Genomic DNA, 23,216 nt, shown 5'->3' with positions numbered 1-23,216 from the left:
CTCACTTTCTCCAGGTCTCTGTTCAAATTCACTTTTCTCTGGAAGATCTCTGAAGACACTTCCTTAGATCACACACACACACACACACACACACACACACACACACACACACACATTTCCCACACAGCCATTCTGTATCTCCTTACTGTGATTGATTTTTCTTCTTGGCATGTAGCACAGCACCGTCCCAAGAATTATTTATCATTGGTCTTCCCACACAAGAATGTAAGCTCCATGAGGGTGGGGACTTTGTTGTCTTCAGTGCTGGACCCCAGATCCTGAGATAGTGCCTGACATGAAGGCTCATGAGCAAGGTGTGTGGAGTGAATGGATGAATTCATCGTAAGCAGTGTCTGCTCATGTTCACCTAAGCGTCTCAGGGGAGAATGCTTTTATGGGGATTTCCTCCCAACCCTCTGAAGGGAAGCCATCAAGGAGGGTGCTGTCTGGCTCTGCTTTTGACCTCACTGCAGCTGGCAGCTGTCCCATAAAGGGCATTTGAGATGAGGGAGGGCTGTGAGATATTTATGCCACTCTTTAGGAGTGCAGGCGCTGTGAAACAGAGCCATCTAAACCTGTCTGACAGGAGTGATGCCAGGATTCTGCCCAGACTTGTCAAAATTCTGCCCACACTAGAGAATCTTGGCGGCTTCCCAAGTTCCGATTCTGTCCATGCCGAGTGAGACTTGCAGAGAGGGCACTGTGATGGTCCCAGAGTTCTTGCAAAGGGCCAGGGACCGGGAACTGAGACAATGAGGGGACAAGACCTTGTCCCAACACACAAAGATAGAAGCTGCAACCTAGTTTTGCCAGGAAATCAGCAGCAGCAGGAAAGTAGAGTCTAACTTTCAGAGTCACCCATTCACTGGGCAAATATTTCCTGAGTATATGCCATGTGCCAAGCACGATTTTAGGCCTTAGAGCAGACGCCCCCAACCTCCAGGATCTAATGCCTGATGATCTGGGGTGGAGCTGATGTAATAATAGGGGCTTCCCTGGTGGCTCAGACAGTAAAAAAACAAACAAACAATAAAACCTGCCTGCAATGCAGGAGACCAGGGTTCGATCCCTAGGTCGGGAAGATCCCCTGAGAAGGGATGGCTACCCACTCCAGTATTCTTACTTGGAGACTAGAATTCCATGGACAGAGGAGCCTGGAGGGCTGTAGTCCATGCACTTGAATCATCCCCAAGCCATCCCCACCCCACCCCATCCATGGAAAAGTTGTCTTCCATGAAACCAGTCCCTGGTGCCAACAAGGTGGGGGACCATTGCCTTGGAGGGTTGTTCTAGGAGCTGAAGATTCTGGGATATGGACCACAGGGAGGGACCCAAGTTGGCTCAGGAGAGTGCCCAGACCCCCTTCATGTTTCAGACCCCCTCAGTCTACCTTTTCTCTGTGAGGGAAGCAGCTGAGGTATCATGGCTGCCTCCCCTCCTCCAGCAGGGATCGGCGCTGCCTGGGTCAACGAGGCTCTGCTGACCCAAGGAGGCACCACGCAGCCTCTGGAGATTCCTACCAGTGCTCCTCACCGGGAGGACTCCTCGTCCCCTCTCCCTAACTGCTGCTCACCCACTGAATGCCGGAGGGTCAGCTCCATCACCTGCTGCCCTGTGTGTTGTACCCAGAGCTCCACCTGCTGACAGACTCTCCCCTCGCTGCCCTGGAGCCTGGCCTGGGCATTGGCTTTGTGGTTTGCTGGCTTCCCTCGTAGCTCAGTCGGTAAAGAGTCTGATTGCAATGCAGGAGACCTGGGTTCGATCCCTGGGCTGGAAAGATCCCTTGGAGAAGGAAATGGCAACCCACTCCAGTATTCTTGCCTGGAGAATCCCATGGACAGATTCTCATGGACAGAATCCCATGGCAGGCTACAGTCTATGAGGTTGCAAGAGTCGGACATGACTGAGCAACTAACCATGCGTGCATGTGCCTGGTGGGGACACAGACAATGGAACAAGATGTGTTTCTTCAGTGCAGGGGGTTTAGGGGTGCTGGTCATGGGTGAAGATATCTCGGGAGCCTTCTCCAGTCAATGGTGTGGGAGTTTAGAATGGTGCCTAGCTGCTGACACCCAGAATTCAGGCCTGGAGGGCAGTGGGAGATCCACAGAGTCTCCAGCAGGGTGTGACCACCCTGAGGTGTCACAGGCTGGCCTCACTCATTCACTCTCAGGCACGGTGCCTCAGGATCAGCCCAGACTTCTGTAGGACTTTGGGAGTGAGAGCACTTGTGTGATAACTGTCTTCTCCCTGGTAGCTGAGAGGAGGTGTAAACACTTGGGTGGATGTCTGAAACTGGATGGTGAGGCTAAGAACACGCCATGGCTGATGGGATCTGGTTTCCAGAATATGGCACTGCCTGCCGGGCCCATGCAACTCTTCCTGAGTTCTGGCAACGACCAGCCCAGTGAGTCTGAGTCTGTCCTCACAAGGAGAACTATGGCATTACTTTGGGTCATCTCTGGGGAGGCTTCCAGCCCTGCTATTCTCAGACTTCAGAGAGGAGAGAGACATCTACTGGGCTTTTGGCCTTTTCCATTTCTCTTTAAGAACACTCTGAGCTCTGGGCACAGCACTTTCTCTTTTTTTAAGCAATATTTATGTATGATTCTTCGGCAAGAACCCAGATCCATAGCAGGCCTGGCCAGAGGTTGGCATTTGCAGAATCTGGGCACTGGGGATGTGCCTGAACCTCAGTGCTCCAAGTGGGGGAAGCTAGTGAGTGATATGAAGGGTAAACTACAGACAATAAGGCATTCCAGAGGGCCTCAAAATACCTGAAGGGAGGCTTACCCAAAGGGCTTCCACCTCAGAGAGAGGGAGGGAGGCAGGAGGTAGAGGAAGATCTCATGATTTTTAAAAATTAGTTTGATTTTTTTTTAATAACCTCTCATGGCAACCAGATGTTGCTGAAGTCTGAGCTTTTGGGTGAAGCAAGTAGGGTTGCTCCAGGGCGGGGGTGGTAAAGTATTTCACAAAATCAGCAATGTTTGTACCTGGAACCTAGCTCCTCCAACACCTCAGGCAGCAGCTTTGGACATGGAAAACATTCTATGGAGCTGTGGCCTTTGCATGAGGGGTGCTGGCACTGAGGCCAGGGAGAGGTACCCTCGATGCAGGTGTAGGTGGGGACAGGATCCCTGGGGAATTCTACTCCACTGGGGAGTGTCCATGGCACTTGACCTATTCACCAAGCTTCTTCATTACACAAGACAGGGACTGTTCATCATTGTGCTCCAGTAATGCCCATTGGGGAGCACTTCCTCATTTCCTCCCCCTTCTCTGGACACCACCATCTGGACCACGAGCAGCAGATGACTTCACTTAACTTGCCTACAGGTGACTCCAGAGCTCTGCAGACTCGACTTACACGAATTAAAGATTATTTAAAAATTGTATCTGAAATACTTTTAAAAATTATTCTTATCTGAGACAATTGAAAATAACCATAACTCACCCAGTACATCAGCAGTCAGTTATACAATGGTCACCAGTTCTGTAGAGCTGAGCTGTCTGCTGTGGTTGCCACTAGCCACATGGGCCTATTTAAATATTTTCATGAATGAAAGTTAAATAAAATTTAAAAATACAGATCCTCAGCTGCACCAGTCACATTTCAAGTGCTCATTAGCTTTGTGTTCCTAGTGCTGCTGTATTAGTGCAGACAGAGAACATTTCCACCATGGCAGAGAAAATTTATTACCACTCTGTTCTAGAATCCTCCAACCTCTGAAATGGCTGAAACCCTTATCCAAGTGTGACTAATGAAAACATCCCTTTCTAGTCCTGTCCATTTCTTCCTCATCACTGATTCTGTAGCTTTCTCACCTGCGACCCTCATCCCATGCCGTCTGACCCAGAAGGAGTGCCTCCTAATATCTTTGCTGATTTGCCCTTACAAAGAACTCTGTCCTTCCATCTGCGATTGTTTGGAGTTTACATTTTAAGTTCAAAATCCTCTTCAACGAGCTCTTCACCAATGGCATTATAGAGAGTGAATCCTGGGAGCTTGTATGAAAACCTCTCCTTTCTGGAACTTGGCTGAGATGTCTTGGGAACCTATGTGCCGAGTTTACACGAGTCTGAGTCAGTGAGGTGCCAGACACAGAGCCTAGAACAGGAACCAGAGTCTTCAGAGCCACCTGCTTATCTCTGATTCAAATGCCCTTGGGCTGCTGCGGTCATTAACTCTTGCAGGTGGCTCAAATCATCTGCTTCTGATCAACCCAAGGCAGCTTCTACTGAAGTCCTGGGATGGGGGGGAGAAATCGAAGTGAGAGGATGGCAGACAAGGGCCTGGGGGTGGGACCCTGGGGCGGGATGGAAATTGGCCTGCAGCGCAGCGTTCCTGATCAGCTCTGGCAACTTCACGTCTCCAAGTTTGTGTTGGTCCCCGCAGACAGCCGTGGGGCCAGCCCCATGGTCTGAGCAGTCTGTGGTCTCCTGGTCATGCTGGGCGCTGTGTGCTGGGCTGAGCTAGGCACCCGGGTTCCTGAGTCCAGGGGCCGGAGGTGATGTCCATTTACACCTCCCCTATCCATGGCTCCACGCCTGCCTTTCTTGTTACCTACATGCTGGTGCTGCCATGGGTGCACTTTGCTGAGCATGCACAGCCCTTTAACCCTGCCTGTGCCTCATAGCCCCAGGCCCCGGGCAGCCTCTTATCTGAGGCTGACAAATGTGCTGAGGCCATTCACATGCTGTTCGGGCTCAACACCCAGTGCTGAGCTGTCCCACCACAAGGAAGTCCTCCTCATCCACTTACGCTCCAACTTGGACCCTCACCTTACTCCACTCGGGCTGTGAGACCCTTTGCAAGCCAGCTGTTCCCCATGTGGCTCCTTCCTTGGGCTCCAGCCTCCTAGGACTAGTTACTTTTGGTCTTAGTTCAGGCTGCTATAACAAAGTGCTGAGAAATGCAATATTTCCTGCCATATTGGTAAACAGGATATCACAGTCATCGACTCGTTGGAAAAGACCCTGATACTGGGAAAGATTGAAGGTGGGAGGAGAAGGAGACAACAGAGGATGAGATGGTTGGATGGCATCACCGACTCAATGGACATGAGTTTGGGTAAACTCCAGGAGATGGTGATGGACAGGGAGGCCTGGCATGCTGCAGTCCATGGGGTCACAAAGAGTCGGACACGACTGAGTAAATGAACTGAACTGAATGTAAGCCAGTGAGCCCTGAGGACACTCAAGAAGGAACAGAATACTTGCTATCTAGCAGCCATCAACCGAGAAGGCAATGGCACCTCACTTTAGTACTCTTGCCTGGAAAATCCCATGGGAGGAGAAGCCTGGTGGGCTGCCGTCCATGGGGTCGCTGAGGGTGGGACATGACTGAGCGACTTCACTTTCACTTTTCACTTTCATGCATTGGAGAAGGAAATGGCAACCCACTCCAGTGTTCTTGCCTGGAGAATCCCAGGGACGGGGAGCCTGCTGGGCTGCCATCTATGGGGTCTCACAGAGTCGGACACGACTGAAGTGACTTAGCAGCAGCAGCCATAAGATTGCAATCACTCTCTATGGTGAGCCCTGAGGAAACTCAGGATGTGAAAACACAGGATAGAGGCCTCAGACAGGTGAAGTGCATATCAGAGGAATGATTTCAGTGAGCCCAGACTCTTGCATCTTTTTCCATACGTACAAAAGTGCTAATTTCCTTAACCTGGGATATCCCATTTTCTTTAATTAGCAATAATCTTTTGATGTTCAGACTACCTGCCCTTTGTTGCAAACCTTCTAAATAACCTAGGTCCCCCCCTTCACCTCCTCAGAACAGTTTTCTCAGGGTTGCTTGAGATGCTACTTCCTGGGCTAAAGTCCTAAAAATTTCCACTGAATGCAATATAACTCTCAACTTCTAGGTTGTGAATTTTTTTTTTTTGAAATCCACAGTGCCTTGGACTGGGTGGCATGTAAACAACAGACACGAGTTTCTCATAGTTCTGGAAACTGGATGTCTGAGATCAGAGTATCAGCAGAGTTGGTTCTGGTGCGGACCTTCTTCCAGATTGCAGACTGCCTGCTTCTCACTGTGTCATGAAAACAGAGGGAGGGAGCTCTCTGGAGTCCCTTTTGTTTTCAAGGGCACTAACCCCACGCATGAAGGCATCACCCTCATGCCTTAATCACCTCCCAAAGCTCCAGCTCCTAATACCATCACATTGCGAGTGGGATTTCAACATATGAATTTGGGAGGACACATTCTGTCCACTGCACTCTTCCCTCACATGTCGTCCTTACTCAGCTGATGCTCCAATGCTACTGCTGCTGTAGCCTAGCCCACCACCCCCGACCACCTGTGCATGCCTGTTTTGCTCGGTGCCACCAAGTGACTTCTGGACCGAATTGATGGGAAGGGAAAGGGAAAAGAAAGAGGAAGAGGGATTGTTACTTTATTTTTAATATGTAATATGTCCCAGCACTCACTGACCACTTTGTGTCTACTTCCCCTGGTGCACAGTGTGCCAAGTTGCCTTTTATTTCAGGAACTTGTTGCACAATTTGTCCAGCTCTATGATACTGTTTTCCTTCTTTGGGGACTCCAATTCTGTGCTTGTTGCATCTCCACTGTCTTCTCTGTGTTTCAATGTCTTTAGGATTTATCTAGAAATTATTTCTTCAGATTTTCTATGCTTGTTTGATCTCTATTCTCAAGCACTTTTTCTGTATTTTTACCCCCACTCCCCTATTACTTCTCTACTTTTGTTTTGATTTCTGTGATTTTTTTTCTTGTACCTCTTTTCTGAGTTCTGCAAATGTGCAAGATTATTTTCTCTTATCTTCTGACTATTTCTTCTCTGGGATTACATATTTATTTTATTCATTCTTCCTTATTGAGTCTATTTCTTTGTTAAGTCTTTGAAAGTAATGGCCACATGTTCGGTCAAAATTTTCACCTGTTTCTTGGCAAACAGATGATTCCTTGTAAGCTGGTAAGTTTAGCAGCAATTTCCTGTCTTTTTTTTTTTTTTTTTTTTTTGTCCTTTGAATTAATGCTGGCTGCCTTTGAACTTCCCTTGTTGACCTATTTGTTGGAGTTTGTTTCAAGGGACAAAGTTTTGTTAATGGTTTTCTCATGTTAGTTGTTACCAGGTTGTTTAACTTTTCTCAAAGAAGTTTCTCTCCCGTCCTCATTAACTACCTTGCATGTGTGCATGCTCAGTTGTTCCGACTCTATTCGACCTCATGGACTATAACCTGCCAGGCTCCTCTGTCCATGGAATTTTCCAGTCAAGAATACTGGAGTGGGTTGCCATTTCCTTCTCTAGGGGGTCTTTCCAACTCAGATTTTGAATCCATGTCTCCTGCTTTGGCAGATAGATTCCTTATCACTAGCACCACCTGGGAAGCCTGTATCACAGCTCTTGTATGTGAGGGATACCAGTTCATCACCTCAGGTTGAGCCTTTTACCTAAAGGAAGTCTTCATGCTGGAGTTTCTGGGATCTGTTACCCTGGGGCAGGTTTGCATTTCACTTCCATACTCTAGAGGCTTTCACAGTGTATTAGCTTCATAAAGATTATGAAGTAAATTTAGCAGCTTTTGGTAGCATTTATGCATTTTTGAGTTGTGGATTTTATGTCTCTTAGTTTGGCTGAATATGAAATTTCAAAATGGAAATAAATTTTTTTTATGCTGAAAAAGATTCCTGTTTCCCTGACTACTACTCACACTACCTCTGACACCAAAGGTGAGGGATTTTCCACACCAAGCAATTCTCCAGTTTTTGGTGGACACCGACTGGGTGTCCTTTGATTTAATTCTGACACTAACAGACTCCACAGGTTAAGGGCTCAGTTCCATAAGACTACCTCCCATTCCAGCTATCAGTTGGAAGTCCCAGATTGTCTGTCACAGTCTAATCAGGTGACAGAAAACACACAGCAATTTTATTAACAGTAACTAGAGATAAATAGAAATAATTCATAATAAATAACTATAATACATAATAAAAATAAATAAAGTAAAAATAATTAGAAAGTAAATATGGAGGATTGTCAACCACATAAAATCACTGTAAGGACGAAAGAAGAATGGTATATGTGAAATACTAAGAAAAACATGTGTTGGTCTCAGCCTTTGGTCTTTGATCCCAGTTCCACAAAGTTCCTAAAACCCTTGTCATTCCCTGGGTGATAAAGATGTGAAGACCATCTTTTATGCTGTTATTTGCTCTCTGACCCCATTCTTGACACAGAGCTCTTAAAATCCTTGCAATTTCCTAAGTGATGGGGGTTGATAAGAGCCTCTTAGCAGAGTTCAGCTTTCCAAATCCCTTGGAATTTCCTGGGTGATGGGAGCATCTTTTGTTTTAATGCAGTGAACTCTCGGTGAGCTTCTGAGTGGGAACCGGTCACTAGAAAGACTAAGCATGATCAGAAGCTTGGAACTCAGTCCCAAACCTTATTCTCCAGGGAGGGGATAGGGACTAGAGATTGAGTGAACTATCCATCATGCCTAGGTGATGAAGCCTCCAAAACAGTCCCGAAGGTACAGGCTTCAGGGAGCTCCTGGGTTAGGATAGGGTGGTACACCCCAACTCCATGGAGACAGAAGCTCTGGTACTGGGAACTCTTCCAGACCTTGCCTATGTACCTCTTCATCTGACTGTTCATCCGCATCCTTTCTTATGTTCGTAATTATAAATCAGTAAACTAGTGCTTCCCTGCTTTCTGTGACCTATTCAAACAAATTGTCCAACTCGAGGAGGGGTTGTGAGAAGCCCTGGTTTACAGTATTAAACTCTAGCAAATGTTGGTTTAGTATGTTGAGATAGTATTTTTTTTTTCACTTAATGAGTTAATATGGTAAATTAATTATAATAAGTTTTCTGAAATTTAGACATCTTTGTGTTGGTGAGGTAAACCATTTTTTATCATGATAAACCAAAAAAAATAAAAGACACATGTTGGATTCAATTCTCTAATGTTACTTTCAGAAATTTTCCATCTGTATTCACAGATGGGATTAACTTTAAAATTTTTCTTTCTTGACCTGTTCTTATCTGGTAGTGGTAAGACTGTTCTAACCTCATCAAATAATTTGGGCAATGTTTCCAGTTTTCCCTTTTCTCTGATAATTTGTATTAGAATGCTCTATGCTTTGAAATTTGACAGAATGTTCCTATAAAGTCACCTAGACCTTTTTTTCTTATAATTTTTTAAACTTCTGCTTTAATTTATTTAATGGTTTAGCATATAAGTCATCTATTTTCCCTAAATTTTAAATCTGTTGAAAAAGTAGTATGTAATGTCCTCTTAGTCTCTTTTTTTAAATTAAAAAAAATTTTTTTTGCTCTGCTGTGCAGCTTGTGGGATCTTAGTTCCCTGACCAGGGATCAAACCTGTGCCTCTTGCATTGAAACCCTAGAGTTACCACTGGATCACCTGGGAAGCCCATGAATTAACTTTATTTTTATTTAATTGTTTAAAAAAGTCAAAATATTACCGATCTTGGTTCCACTCCTTCCCACTCCTCTCACTTCTGTCCCAGAGAGAATCACTTTTGACTCTGATAGCTATATCTTCTTTTTTCTATTTAGAATTCAGACATCTTTTTTCCATATATTTCTGTCTTTTAATTCTTCCAAATTTTCTTCACATTCTTTTATAGCATTTTTGCATTATCTCTTTAATCCATCTGGATTTTAAAAAAGTTACATATAGTAAAGTAAACGTGAAGTCGCTCAGTCATGTCCAGCTCTAGAATTCTCTAGGCCAGAATACTGGAGTAGGTACTTTTTCCCTTCTCCAGGAGATCTTACCAACCCAGGGATCGAACCCAGGTCTCTCACATTGCAGACGGATTCTTTACCAGCTGAGCCACAAGGGAAGCCCAGGAATACTGGAGTGGGTAGCCTATCCCTTTTCCAGGGGATCTTCCAGACCCAGGACTCAAACTGGGGTCTCCTGAAATTGCAGGCGGATTCTTTACCACCTGAGTTACCAGGAAAGCCCCACATATAGTAAAGGAACTAGCTTTTTTTCTCATTATGTCTAGCAAATTGTAGCTGCTGCTGCTGCTAAGTCGCTTCAGTCGTGTCCGACTCTGTGCAACCCCATAGATGGCAGCCCACCAGGCTCCCCGTCCCTGGGATTCTCCAGGCAAGAACACTGGAGTGGGTTGCCATTTCCTTCTCCAATGCATGAAAGTGAAAAGTGAAAGTGAAGTCTGTAGCCTACCAGGCTTCTCCGCCCATGGGATTTTCCAGGCAAGAGTACTGGAAATTGTAGCAGGATGTTATATTGAAAATTTCCCCTTCCTCTAATATCCATTTCTGCAGGTCCGTGGAGCTGTGCTTCTCACAGCTTCTCCCAGCCAATTACTGAGTAAGCTGGGGTACTCAGGCCCATTCCTGGGAGACAGAGGACTCTTGAAAGAGTGACTGTGGCCTGAGAAATACCCACTCACTTTCTTTCTAACTGAACAGCAAGCTTCCTCCCAACTTTTCTTCCTTCCTTGACTTTCTTCTTCACTGCAGGTCAGACATATACCATGGATTGACATCTCTTCCCACCTTTACTGACTTCCTCCTCATTTTCTTTCACTGAAATTTCTTCTGATAAGTTTTCTGTACATTTCATCTTGGTATCTGTTCCTTGGAGGACCTGCAGTAACACATACATGCACATATTGGGACCAGAGTCATGTGGAGACAAGAGAACTCCAGATATGTTTGGGGATCTGAGGGTGGAGGAACTTGTGTTTACTTCCATGGGGAAGGCCCATGAAAGCACATCAAGTCATAGAATCCTCCCATCGTGCAGACAGCACATGATTCAGCATAGAAATGTAGAAATGCCAGCATGACACATTTAGGCAAAATGCCTCAAGACATCTTCTCTGGTGCCCTGTGGCTCCAGAGTAGTGCTGGAGTATCAAAGCCTTCCCCATGCTTCTTACACTTGCAGCAATAGCAGGGGAGCTGTTAAGACAGAGCAGATCCCAACAAGGGCTGTGGAGGACCTGGACAAAGTGAATCCCCCCTGTCAATAGAGCATTGAGCAGCCAAGTGGCTCACTTGAAACTTAATAAGTAGCTGCATCGTATGCTATAAACTCTCTATTGGTGACATTGTTTCTGGCAGCATTCTTAGTTGTAAGCAACAGAAACTGATTCATGCATAAAAAGACTTATTACTATGACATTAAGTAATAAAGCAGTACTAACATTTATTCGTGGCAACTTTTATTAATTTTATTAACATTTATTAATAGCAACTCCAGTATTCTTGCCTGGAAAATCCTATGAACAGAGGAGCCTGGTGGGATACAGTCCATGGGATTGCAAAGAGTTGGACACCACTGAGTGACTTGAGCACATACACAGCATTTGTTAAGCATTTAAACTTTGCCAACTATCATTTGAAATTCTTTGCTTGTATGAAACCAATGTAATCCTTACCACAACCTTTATGACAATAATAATAGCTGTTGTCATAGTATCTATTACTATGTATTTTATCGTAATATATCCATTACCATAGTATTACCATTCTATGGTTAACCCCACATTGATAGTATGTGATTGACACTATGGTTGATACTATGATACTAATGTTGATACTATGATACTATGGTTAACTGTACATTATGATGGAAAAATTGCATAGAGAGGTTAGGGAACTTTCTTAAGGTCACACAGCCAATTAGTGATAAAGTTAGGGTTTAAACCCAGACAGTTGGACCACAGAGCTTCTCTGTTGCCCGTCAAACTCTATAGAACATGGTAGGAGTATTGTGTGTGTGAGGAAGGAAAGAAGACTGAAAAACTAGGCTTGGAGGCTATGAAGACAGGGACAATATTCCAGATCATTACATAGAAATTATGTGATGAAGATCCTGGGAGAAACCCTGAAGTTTGCATTGCCCACACCAATGATACTGACACTGTCCCTAGAACTGTCACCACTAGTAAACCAAATGGGTTTCCTACTTCTTCACATCACAGTTCTCCGATTCAAAAGGTAAATGCATCTGTTTGGCAGAACCAAGATCATATGCCCACACCCAAACTGGAAGGGAGTTTGAGGAATATTTTTTAGCTTCTGTAGCAGGATATATGGACTTCCCAGGTGGCTCAGTGGTAAAGAATCTGCCTGCCAATGTAGGAGAGAGGGGTTTGATCCCTGGGTCAGGGAAGATCCCTTGAAAAAAGGAAATGGCAACCCACTCTAGTACTGTTGCCTGGGAAATCCCATCAACAGAGGAGTCTGGCAAGTTACAGTACATGGGGTCACAAAAGAGTCGGACACAACTTAGAGACGAATCAACAACAGTTCAGTTCAGTTCAGTCGCTCAGTCGTGTCCGACTCTTTGTGACCCCATGAATCGCAGCACGCCAGGCCTCCCTGTCCATCGCCATCTCCTGGAGTTCACTCAGACTCACGTCCATCGAGTCAGTGATGCCATCCAGCCATCTCATCCTCGGTCGTCTCCCCCTCCTCCTGCCCCCAATCCCTCCCAGCATCAGAGTCTTTTCCAATGACTCAACTCTTCGCATGAGGTGGCCAAAGTACTGGAGCTTCAGCTTTAGCATCATTCCTTTCAAAGAAATCCCAGGGCTGATCTCCTTCAGAATGGACTGGTTGGATCTCCTTGCAGTCCAAGGGACTCTCAAGAGTCTTCTCCAACACCACAGTTCAAAAGCATCAATTCTTCGGTGCTCAGCCTTCTTCACAGTCCAATTCTCACATCCATACATGGCCACAGGAAAAACCATAGCCTTGACTAGACGGACCTTTGTTGGCAAAGTAATGTCTCTGCTTTTGAATATACTATCTAGGTTGGTCATAACTTTCCTTCCAAGGAGTAAGCGTCTTTTAATTTCATGGCTGCAGTCACCATCTGCAGTGATTTTGGAGCCCCCAAAAATAAAGTCTGACACTGTTTCCACTGTTTCCCCATCTATTTCCCATAAAGTGATGGGACCGGATGCCATGATTTTCGTTTTCTGAATGTTGAGCTTTAAGCCAACTTTTTCACTCTCCTCTTTCACTTTCATCAAGAGGCTTTTTAGCTCCTCTTCACTTTCTGCCATAAGGGTGGTGTCATCTGCATATCTGAGGTTATTGATATTTCTCCGGGCAATCTTGATTCCAGCTTGTGTTTCTTCCAGTCCAGCGTTTCTCATGATGTACTCTGCATATAAGTTAAATAAGCAGGGTGACAATATACAGCCTTGATGTACTCCTTTTCGTATTTGGAACCAGTCTGTTGTTCCATGTCCAGTTCTAACTGTTGCTTCCTGACCTGCATACAGATTTCTCAAGAGGCAGGTCAGGTGGTCTGGTATTCCCATCTCTTTCAGAATTTTCCACAGTTGATTGTGATCCACACAGTCAAAGGCTTTGGCATAGTCAGTAAAGCAGAAGTAGATGCTTTTCAACAGTGATTAATCAATGATTCTGTGGGTCAGCAATTTAGGCTGGGTTCAGTGGATAGTTCCATGAGCCTTTGCTGGGCTCTCATAAGCTTCTATGGCTTTCCCTCCAGTTCTGGAGGCCAATAACTCCTCACATTTCTAGCTGTTGGCTAGGAGAATAGGACGATTAGTTTTGTGTCTCTCACCGCCCCTCTCAACCACCTACTTCATTCGTGTGGTTGATGTCAGGGTTCCAAGGGGAGTGAGAGAGGGTGAGCTTCAACATGCAAGCGCTTATTAAGCCTCTGCTGGCTTCAAGTTTGCTGTTATCACCCAAAGTGACATACAGCCAAACCCTAAGTTATTATGGGAGGGGATGGAATGATGTGAGTTTGAGAACTGATTGTTAAATTTCTAGGAGTTTTTCACACTAGTTGTTAAACAGCTTGTAGCTTGAAATCGCCCACAGTGGGAACATTTATACCACAGAAATTGGCAAATGCTACCAACCAGGGCTTTTTTTTTTTTTCCAGAGAACCAATTTACTAGTATGTCACTAGGACTGTCTGAAGACATGGGCACATGGAAAGAAATTATTGCAGCTGTTTTTGAAACAATCTATCATACTGAATGTATTTCTAAGCATGACCATTGTTAGAATTGCATATATATATATATATATATAAAGATAGGATTCATATATATATAAATTTATATATATATGTGTGTGTGAAGTCGCTCAGTCATGTCTGACTCTTTATGACCCCGTGGACTGTAGCCTACCAGGCTCCTCCCTCCATGGAATTCTCCAGGCAAGAGTACTGGAGTGGGTTGCCATTTCCTTCTCCAGGGGATCTTCCCAACCCAGGGATCGAACCCGGGTCTCCCACATTCCAGGCAGATGCTTTAACCTCTGAGCCATCAGGGAAGCCCTTATATATACATATCTTTATATACATATAAAGATAGGATTGTTTGAGTGTTGAGCAGCCAGTAGTTCACATTATTGTGGTCATTTGCATAGTTTCATCTTTTCCAGTTACAGACCCTGCTTGAACCAGGCTAGGCCACTCTCATGATATAGTGACTTATCCAGAGGACAAGCATGTGAACCAAATTAATTCAGTCAGAATTATTCCCTGGGGCTTTTTCAAACTGAAGTCGAGGGAGGAAGGTCCCTCTCCTTTCTCTTACAAATTATGATGATATGAGCCATGAGCTGCCAGCAGTCATAATGACATTTTTGTAGGTGAGAAAATGCCAGCCTGGGAGAGAAAAAGCTAACATGTACAGATTTACATGACAGAGAGACAGGAAAACAGTGAGAGAAAGAAAGTTAAGGGGAAGAGAGGAAAAGATGGATCTATCCTGACCCTTCTTGCTGTTTGGTTGTGTCTAACGTTATATTTATATATTTATATATATATATATATTGTTGTTTTGTTTTTTGGCCTGTAGTATACTGAATTAACAGTTTCTGTCATTCACAACTAAACAGTCCTGACTAATACATGAGCAGCGATATCTTATTGAAGCGTCTGAGAAACTAAGAAAAAGAAGGGACCAGTATTGCTGTGCAAAGACAGAATCTGGGTCAGGGCATCTTGTCCATTCTTGGGGGGTAAATCATGCAAACATATCCATTGGTGACATTGGTAATATCATATGAAGAGTGCCTCTGACACCTGTAACTCTCCTCTCTACCCACTGTGTCAGTTTAAGGTATGCTTGCAGATAATGAAAATGACTCCAGAAACTGAAATAGAAAGAGACTTATTACAGGGGAGTTAGGTGATTACAAAATTGTTGGAAGGGCAGGAGGGGCAGACTGAGGGCTGAGCTTCTGGGTATGGCTCCCCTCACACCACAGAAATGGCCTGCTAAGGAAGTCATTGTTCCAGCTCCTGGCTTAAGGATATATCATCTTCACTGCAATTCACATAAAAAATGGAATGCACTGTACTCTGTCTCTTTGCAACTACAAAGTTATACCAGCCAAGGAGACTTCTGCTTTAGTAACCACATGAAAAACAAATACCGGGCTTCCTTGGTGGCTCAGTGGTAAAGTATCCACCTTCCAATGCAGGAGACACAGGATTTGATCCCTGGTCTGGGAAGATTCCACATGCCATGGAGCAACTAAGCCCATGTACTACAACTATTGAGCCTGTGCTCTAGAACCTCGGAGCTGCAACTACTGAGCCCACGTGCCTCAACTGCTGAAGCTCAAGCTCCCTAGAACACTTGCTGTGCAACCAGGAAAGCCAGCCTAATGAGAAACTTGCATATTGCAACTGGAGAGTAGCCCCCACTTGCCACAACTAGAAAAAAGCCCAAGCAGCAACAAAGACCCAGCATGGCCAAAAATGAATGAATGAATAAATAAAGTTATAAATAAGATGGATATTAAAAAAAATATCCTCTTGACAGTACTTGCCAGCAGAAATGCCAGCAACCACAGAACCGTATATTCATTCCTCAATCTCACTCCTTAGAGGCAACAATAGTTAACATTTTCTTCTGTATCCCTCCATAAATTTTTCAAACGTACATAAACATACATGTAAACATATATGTTACTAATTGATTTAAAGGACCTTTATTTGGATGTCTTTTCTAAGTAAAGAATATAACTGGGTTTTTTAAGCAGGTCACTCTGAGCCCTAATTTTAATGTGGAACCAGAAACCTTGGAAATAAAGATAAAATATTTAGGAAGAACATTAAGAATCAATTAAATAATGGAAGAGACACACAACTCCTTGAAAATCACATCAAAATGAAGTGTTGTTTTAAAAGTTTGGATTTGTATATACACATCTTTTTCATTTAAAAGCAAAATGCTTCTATAATTTATGAAGGTGAAAATGTACATTATTAATTTTTAAAAGAGCAGAATTTTATAGTTTTGTCTAAATTCCACTTCAAAATGTACAGAGCAAAGAGCAAATACATTATTCTTTCAAAAACACAGTGATGCTAAAGCTGAAACTCCAATACTTTGGCCACCTCATGCGAAGGGTTGACTCATTGGAAAAGACCCTGATGCTGTGAGGGATTGGAGGCAGAAGGAGAAGGGGATGACAGAGGATGAGATGGCTAGATGGCATCTCCGACTCGATGGACATGAGTTTGAGTAGACTCCAAGAGTTGGTGATGGACAGGGCGGCCTGGCATGCTGTGATTCACGGGTTCACAAAGAGTCAGACATGACTGAGCGACTGAAATGAACTGAAAGAGCAAAAATTAAAACAATTTTTATATACCCGCCAAAGTTAGAAACGAAAACCCGCAAAAATATAGAAAGAAAAAGAATTCTGAATCTCAGAGTGAGTGACTTTTAAGGGCTTGATTTTACATATGAGATACTAAGATCAATCAGTGCCACAGGATCTGACTCTATAAAGTTCAGTGTTGTAAGAGAAAGAAAAGTCTAGATGACGAGAAAAGAAAAAATGGAGTCGTTTGTCAGAGAAGGGCACCGGCCTCATCCTCACTTCTCACTGGGCACAGGCATGTCCCGGGTCCTCACAGGGGCCTGGGGACTGTGTGAGCGGCAGACTGTGTGAGTCTGGGGGAACCTGAGTTACTGCCTTTGTGCCCTGACCCTGCTCCAGGCATCCATCTCTGTCTGTGATTCATGGATCCTGGTGCCGCTCACGACTGTTAATCATCGCAGCCTAGAGAGGGGCCTCTTGAGTGGGAGCCTCAGACACAGAGAGATTCCATCCCGTTACTACGGGCAACCAGGCAGGGCTAAAGTCTGTACCACCCGGCCTCCTGCTCCAACGTGGGACCATGCCCCTGGCTGGCCTGCTCTGGGAGTGTGGTGGGGCCTGTCTGGTCTAGAGAGGGAAAGGCTGTGAGACAGTTTGGCTCAGACAATGGGGACCCCTGAGTGAGGTACGCGGGCTGGAGTTAAAATGCATCTCTGGGGAGGAGGGTGGTGCTTTGGAAGATGAACCTGGCTCCCTGAGCTGGAAGGAACTGAGGGTGAGCACTGTCTGTGGAGGGGACCTGGGCTGGTGGCAGAGGGTGTGAGGGATGCGGTGGGACCTGGGGCATACGGCAAGGAAGACTGGCCTGCTTTTCTTGATTGTGGGTGGGGAGGAGGAGACATTGGCCAGGACTCAGGGTTGCGCCCAGAATGCATTTCCTGGAAAGGGGGTTCTGAGACAGATTCCAGTTCCACAGGTTGATTAGGTAGCTCTCTTGGCATCAGCCCCTGGAGGAGGGAAGGAAAGGAAGCAGGATGGGAAGATGGACAAGTGAGCCACAATGCAGCCTCAACAGCAAGCCCAGCTGACCACACGTGGATGACCCTGCAGAACTGCACCAACCCCAGTAATGGGGCGGGGCTTTCGATTCCCACAGTGATGGTTCTTTGGATGTAGACTTCACTGAGAAAGGAGTGGGCATAGCTAAGATGGGTCCCTGCTGCTGACGATATCCTTGAGGCAGATGGACAGCTGAGGGCTTTCTGCCAGCAGCACTCCTAGCATTTGGGGATTAAACCTGTCCTTCCTGAGGGAGAGTTTGTTGGCCACCAGAGGGTACACCTCTTAGAAAAAATGGAGAATGATCAAGGAATCCTGGCAGGGCTGGTAGGAAAAGAGGGCCTGGGGAAGGTGATGAGTTCTGATTCAGATGTGTTGAGTTTTGAGGTGTTTAAGGGACAGGTAGATGGAGAATCCAGTAGACAGCTGGGTGTATAGGTCTGAAGTTCTGGAGGAATCTCAAGGACAGAAATACAGATTTAGCAGAAACATAAATGTGGAGTGGAAATCAGGATCAATGGGGCAGTTGGAGGCATGGAGAGATGAAACCCGAGCTGACCCGTCTGGCTGCTGCCCTTCAGAGGGTATCTCTCAAGAGGAAACACCTGGACCAACCCAGCAAAAACCCCAGTGGGTTCAGGAATTCCCATCTCGGTTGGAGCTCTTGGAGTTGAGTGAGAGCCCTGGTTGCACTCAACCAGATAAGAGCTCTTGGTGGCTGGCGTGCAAGTCAGGCAGGAACACGGACCATGTGGCGGGAAAAAGCGCTGCCCAGGGACGGAGGTGCCCACGTGGAGACCTCTCCGCTTCAGCTTGCTCCATCTCCTGTGTCCTCCCCACCCCAGCCTCCTCTGCCCTCCTGTGCTTTGAGGGCTTTCTCTCTCCCTTTCCCTGTGCCTTCCCTCTCCCCAACTCTCTCCTTTCTATCTAGTTCTCTCTCCCTCCCTCCCTCTGGGACCACTAGAGGGCAGCAACTCACAGTCCAGACCCAGCGTCCACCCTCCCAGCCTCTGCCAGTGCTCTACCTCTGTCTAGGGGTGAGGCTAGGGGTAGGATAGATGGGGTGAGGTAGGAACGCCATGCTCAGTAGAGAGGGCAGGGACTACTCCTTCTTCACTGTGCTTGATTGAAGCAGAGAGACACAGTAGCCTATTGAATGACCTTGGACAGATAGGGTGTTTCAGGCTCAGAGAAGAGCCAGGGCCTCCTCAAGATCTTTGAGTTGACAGTCCCTTTCCTCTGCTCTCTCAAGGGCTCCAGAGCCTTAGAAATTGGAACTGGGCCTTATCCCCACTGTTCATGTCCCAGGGCGTTTTTGAAAGGATTCTTCCAGGAAATACAGGCTCTCAGATTGTCCAGGGTGTCAAAAGCCAGGCTGGACCCCAGGCTGCTCCATCCCACCCCACCTGGAAGCCTCACCTGGGCCTGATTGCCTGGGTGCGTGAGACCCCATGTTTGAGACTCTCAGAGTTTCCTTGTGGCCACAGGTCAAAGAGGCTGCGTCTGAGCATGTCTGGCCAAGAGAAACTAAGTTTTTCCAGATGAAGGGGAAAATATGGAATGATATGGTGGGAGAGGGGGCGTACTGGGAGGGAACCCCCACAACAGAGTATTTACTTGGGGTCAGGCCCCAATTGCAACCCATGCCTCTCCCTCAACTCCCCTATACCATACTTATATTCATGCACACGTCCATACATGCAGGCATACTTACATGCACACACACACGTACACATGCATACATACACACATGTACACACACATGCACACATAGGCCAGCTTCAAAGCTGTGACCACCCAGGGGCAGCCTCAGCTCCTCTGGGCTCTGAGAACAGCCCTAGTGAAGAGGAGTTTGAGGACCCGGGCCTGGGAGGCCAGGGCCTTTGGTAGCAAGTCACTGCCCCTGACCAGCATCCTGCAGATCCCTGGATCCTGGGGTCACTTTCTCTGAGCTCAGCCACAGCAATCTGCAGAACCAGTCCATTCCTCCTGCTTTAGCTGAGCTGACATGGCTGGCTCTGTAGCTCCTATTCCTTCCAAAAGAGGGTGGAAGCCCAGCAAGAGGCAAGGTCTAAGAAACACCACTTACAGAAGAAATACCACTTCCCTGGCTGGAGCGTGGGAAGGCCAGGAATGGAACTTCCGGTGGCTGGCCTAGGCATAACTGCGCACATGGGCCAATGCAAGGCCAGCCCCTCTCATCCATGATTCCACAAGCCCGACTGCTTTCATTTCAGCAACAGCCATGATGTCCCTGATGGAGAGTTGGGCTCTGAGGTTTTGTGGGCATCTGGTTTCACCAAATTTCTCTCTCTCTTCATTTTTCAAAAATCTGTCTCATTTTGGTTTTTCTTTTTTCTTTAAATTTGCCAAAACAGAATAAGTGTTTGTTTCTCTAGTAGCTGGCCCACCCTTCATCAGACTCTGCCATCTTCCCCTTAAAGTAGCACAGAATAGGGGCCCCCTGGCCTGCTGAGATCCTGCTTGTCAGGGGTGAGGGTAGCACTTGCAGATCTTAAAGCAATGTCTTTGGTAACCTCGGACTTTCTGGATGCCCTCTGGATTTCCCAGGTGGTGCTAGTGGTAAACAATCTGCCTGCCAATGTAGAAGAAGCAAGAGATGTGGGTTTAATCCCTGGTTCGGGAAGATCCTCTGGAGTAGGGCATGGCAGCTCACTGCAGTATTTTTGCCTGGAAAATCCCATGGACAGAGGAGCCTGGTAGGCTACAGTCTGTGAGGTTGCAAAGAGTCTAACACGACTGAAAGACTGAGCACAAACACACAAGCTTTCTGAATGTTCTCTAGCTCTCATTTCAAGAAACAAGCTTGATATACTCACCACAGAGCTTCTTGCTCAAAGAAGAAAAGCTTCCATTCAGTCCATGGCTGCTGCTCTCACAAGGCTTCTAGCCAGAGGGACGAAGAAGGACAGGATGTTTCACCCAGACTGGAGGTGGAGAGCTGAGCTCTTTGGCCCAGAAGTATGTAGGGAGGATAACAGAGAGACAAGAGAAATAAGAAGTTGGGTATGTGTGTCTGGACTTCCTCTTCCTATCTCCACATCAGATGCGGGAGCTATATCAGTTCAGTTCAGTTCAGTCACTCAGTCATGTCTGACTACCTGAAACCCCATGAATCGCAGCACGCCAGGCTTCCCTGTCCATCACCATCTCCTGGAGTTCACCCAGACTCACGTCCATCGAATCCGTGATGCCATCCAGCCATCTCATCCTCTGTCGCCCCCTTCTCCTCCTGCCCCCAATCCCTCCCAGCATCAGAGTCTTTTCCAATGACTCAACTCTTCACATGAGGTGGCCAAAGTACTGGAGTTTCAGCTTTAGCATCATTCCTTCCAAAGAAATCCCAGGACTGATCTCCTTTAGAATGGACTGGTTGGATCTCCTTGCAGTCCAAGGGACACTCAAGAGTCTTCTCCAACACCACAGTTCAAAAGCATCAATTCTTTGGCGCTCAGCTTTCTTCACAGTCCAACTCTCACATCCATACATGACCACAGGAAAAACCATAGCCTTGACTAGACGGACCTTTGTTGGCAAAGTAATGTCTCTGTTTTTCAATATGCTATCTAGGTTGGTCATAACTTTCCTTCCAAGGAGTAAGTGTCTTTTAATTTCATGGCTGCAGTCACCATCTGCAGTGATTTTGGAGCCCAAAAAAAGTCTGACATTGTTTCCACTGTTTCCCCATCTACTTCCAATGAAGTGAGGGGACTGGATGCCATGATCTTTGTTTTCTGAATGTTGAGCTTTAAGCCAACTTTTTCACTCTCCACTTTCACTTTCATCAAGAGGCTTTTTCGTTCCTCTTCATTTTCTGCCATAAGGGTGGTGTCATCTGCATATCTGAGGTTATTGATATTTCTCCCGGCAATCTTGATTCCAGCTTGTGTTTCTTCCAGCCCAGTGTTTCTCATGATGTACTCTGCATATAAGTTAAATAAGCAGGGTGACAATATACAGCCTTGATGTACTCCTTTTCGTATTTGGAACCAGTCTGTTGTTCCATGTCCAGTTCTAACTGTTGCTTCCTGACCTGCATATAGATTTCTCAAGAGGCAGGTCAGGTGGTCTGGTATTCCCATCTCTTTCAGAATTTTCCACAGTTTATTGTGTTCCACACAGTCAAAGGCTTTGGCATAGTCAATAAAGCAGAAATAGATGTTTTTCTGGAACTCTCTTGTGTTTTCCATGATCCAGCGGATGTTGGCAATTTGATCTCTGGTTCCTCTGCCTTTTCTAAAACCAGCTTGAACCTCTGGAAGTTCACGGTTCACATATTGCTGAAGCCTGGCTTGGAGAATTTTGAACATTACTTTACTAGCATGTGAGATGAGTGCAATTGTGCGGTAATTTGAGCATTCCTTGGCATTGCCTTTCTTTGGGACTGGAATGAAAACTGACCTTTTCCAGTCCTGTGGCCACTGCTGAGTTTTCCAAATTTGCTAGCATATTGAGTGTAGCACTTTCACAGCATCATCTTTCAGGATTTGAAATAGCTCCACTGGAATTCCATCACCTCCCCTAGCTTTGTTCGTAGTGATGCTTTCTAAGGCCCACTGGACTTCACATTCCAGGATGTCTGGCTCTAGATGAGTGATCACACCATCATGATTATCTGGGTCGTGAAGATCTTTTTTGTACAGTTCTTCTGTGTATTCTTGCCACCTCTTCTTAATATCTTCTGCTTCTGTTAGGTTCATAGCATTTCTGTCCTTTATCGAGCCCATCTTTGCATGAAATGTTCCCTTGGTATCTCTAATTTTCTTGAAGAGATCTCTAGTCTTTCCCATTCTGTTGTTTTCCTCTATTTCTTTGCATTGATCACTGAAGAAGGCTTTCTTATCTCTCCTTGCGATTCTTTGGAACTCTGCATTCAGATGGGAATATCTTTCCTTTCCTCCTTTGCTTTTCACCTCTCTTCTTTTCACAGCTATTTGTAAGGCCTCCCCAGACAGCCATTTTGCTTTTTTGCATTTCTTTTCCATGGGGATGATCTTGCTCCCTGTCTCCTGTACAATGTCACGAACCTCATTCCATAGTTCATCAGGCACTCTATCTATCAGATCTAGGCCCTTAAATCTATTTCTCAGTTCCAGTGTATAATCATAAGGGATTTGATTTAGGTCATACCTGAATGGTCTAGCGGTTTTCCCTACTTTCTTCAATTTAAGTCTGAATTTGGCAATAAGGAGTTCATGATCTGAGCCACAGTCAGCTCCTGGTCTTGTTTTTGTTGACTGTATAGAGCTTCTCCATCTTTGGCTGCAAAGAATATAATCAGTCTGATTTCGGTGTTGACCATCTGGTGATGTACATGTGTAGAGTCTTCTCTTGTGTTGTTGGAAGAGGGTGTTTGCTATAACCAGTGCATTCTCTTGGCAAAACTCTATTAGTCTTTGCCCTGCTTCATTCTGCATTCTGAGGGCAAATTTGCCTGTTACTCCAGGTGTTTCTTGACTTCCTACTTTTGCATTTCCGTCCCCTATAATGAAAAGGATATCTTTTTTGGGTGTTAGTTCTAAAAGGTCTTGTAGGGCTTCAT

The 23,216-nt window shown here is 45.6% G+C and overlaps 1 protein-coding gene across 1 annotated transcript in view; it reads left to right on the top strand.

Moving 5' to 3' along the window:
* Positions 1-2,321: 2,321 nt before the first annotated feature.
* The window catches only part of LOC120852285 (b(0,+)-type amino acid transporter 1-like), a 40,812-nt gene continuing 19,917 nt past the window's right edge, over positions 2,322-23,216 (top strand). The window contains 1 exon segment of the mRNA XM_040225704.1: positions 2,322-2,407. Coding sequence (XP_040081638.1) covers positions 2,322-2,407 — 86 coding nt within the window.

Source organism: Oryx dammah, unplaced genomic scaffold (genome assembly GCF_014754425.2).
Source record: "Oryx dammah isolate SB20612 unplaced genomic scaffold, SCBI_Odam_1.1 HiC_scaffold_25, whole genome shotgun sequence".
In the NCBI taxonomy this organism is placed as follows: Eukaryota; Metazoa; Chordata; class Mammalia; order Artiodactyla; family Bovidae; genus Oryx; species Oryx dammah.
The sequence above is the reverse complement of the archived record's forward strand: the minus strand, read 5'-3'. Positions and strand labels throughout refer to the sequence as shown.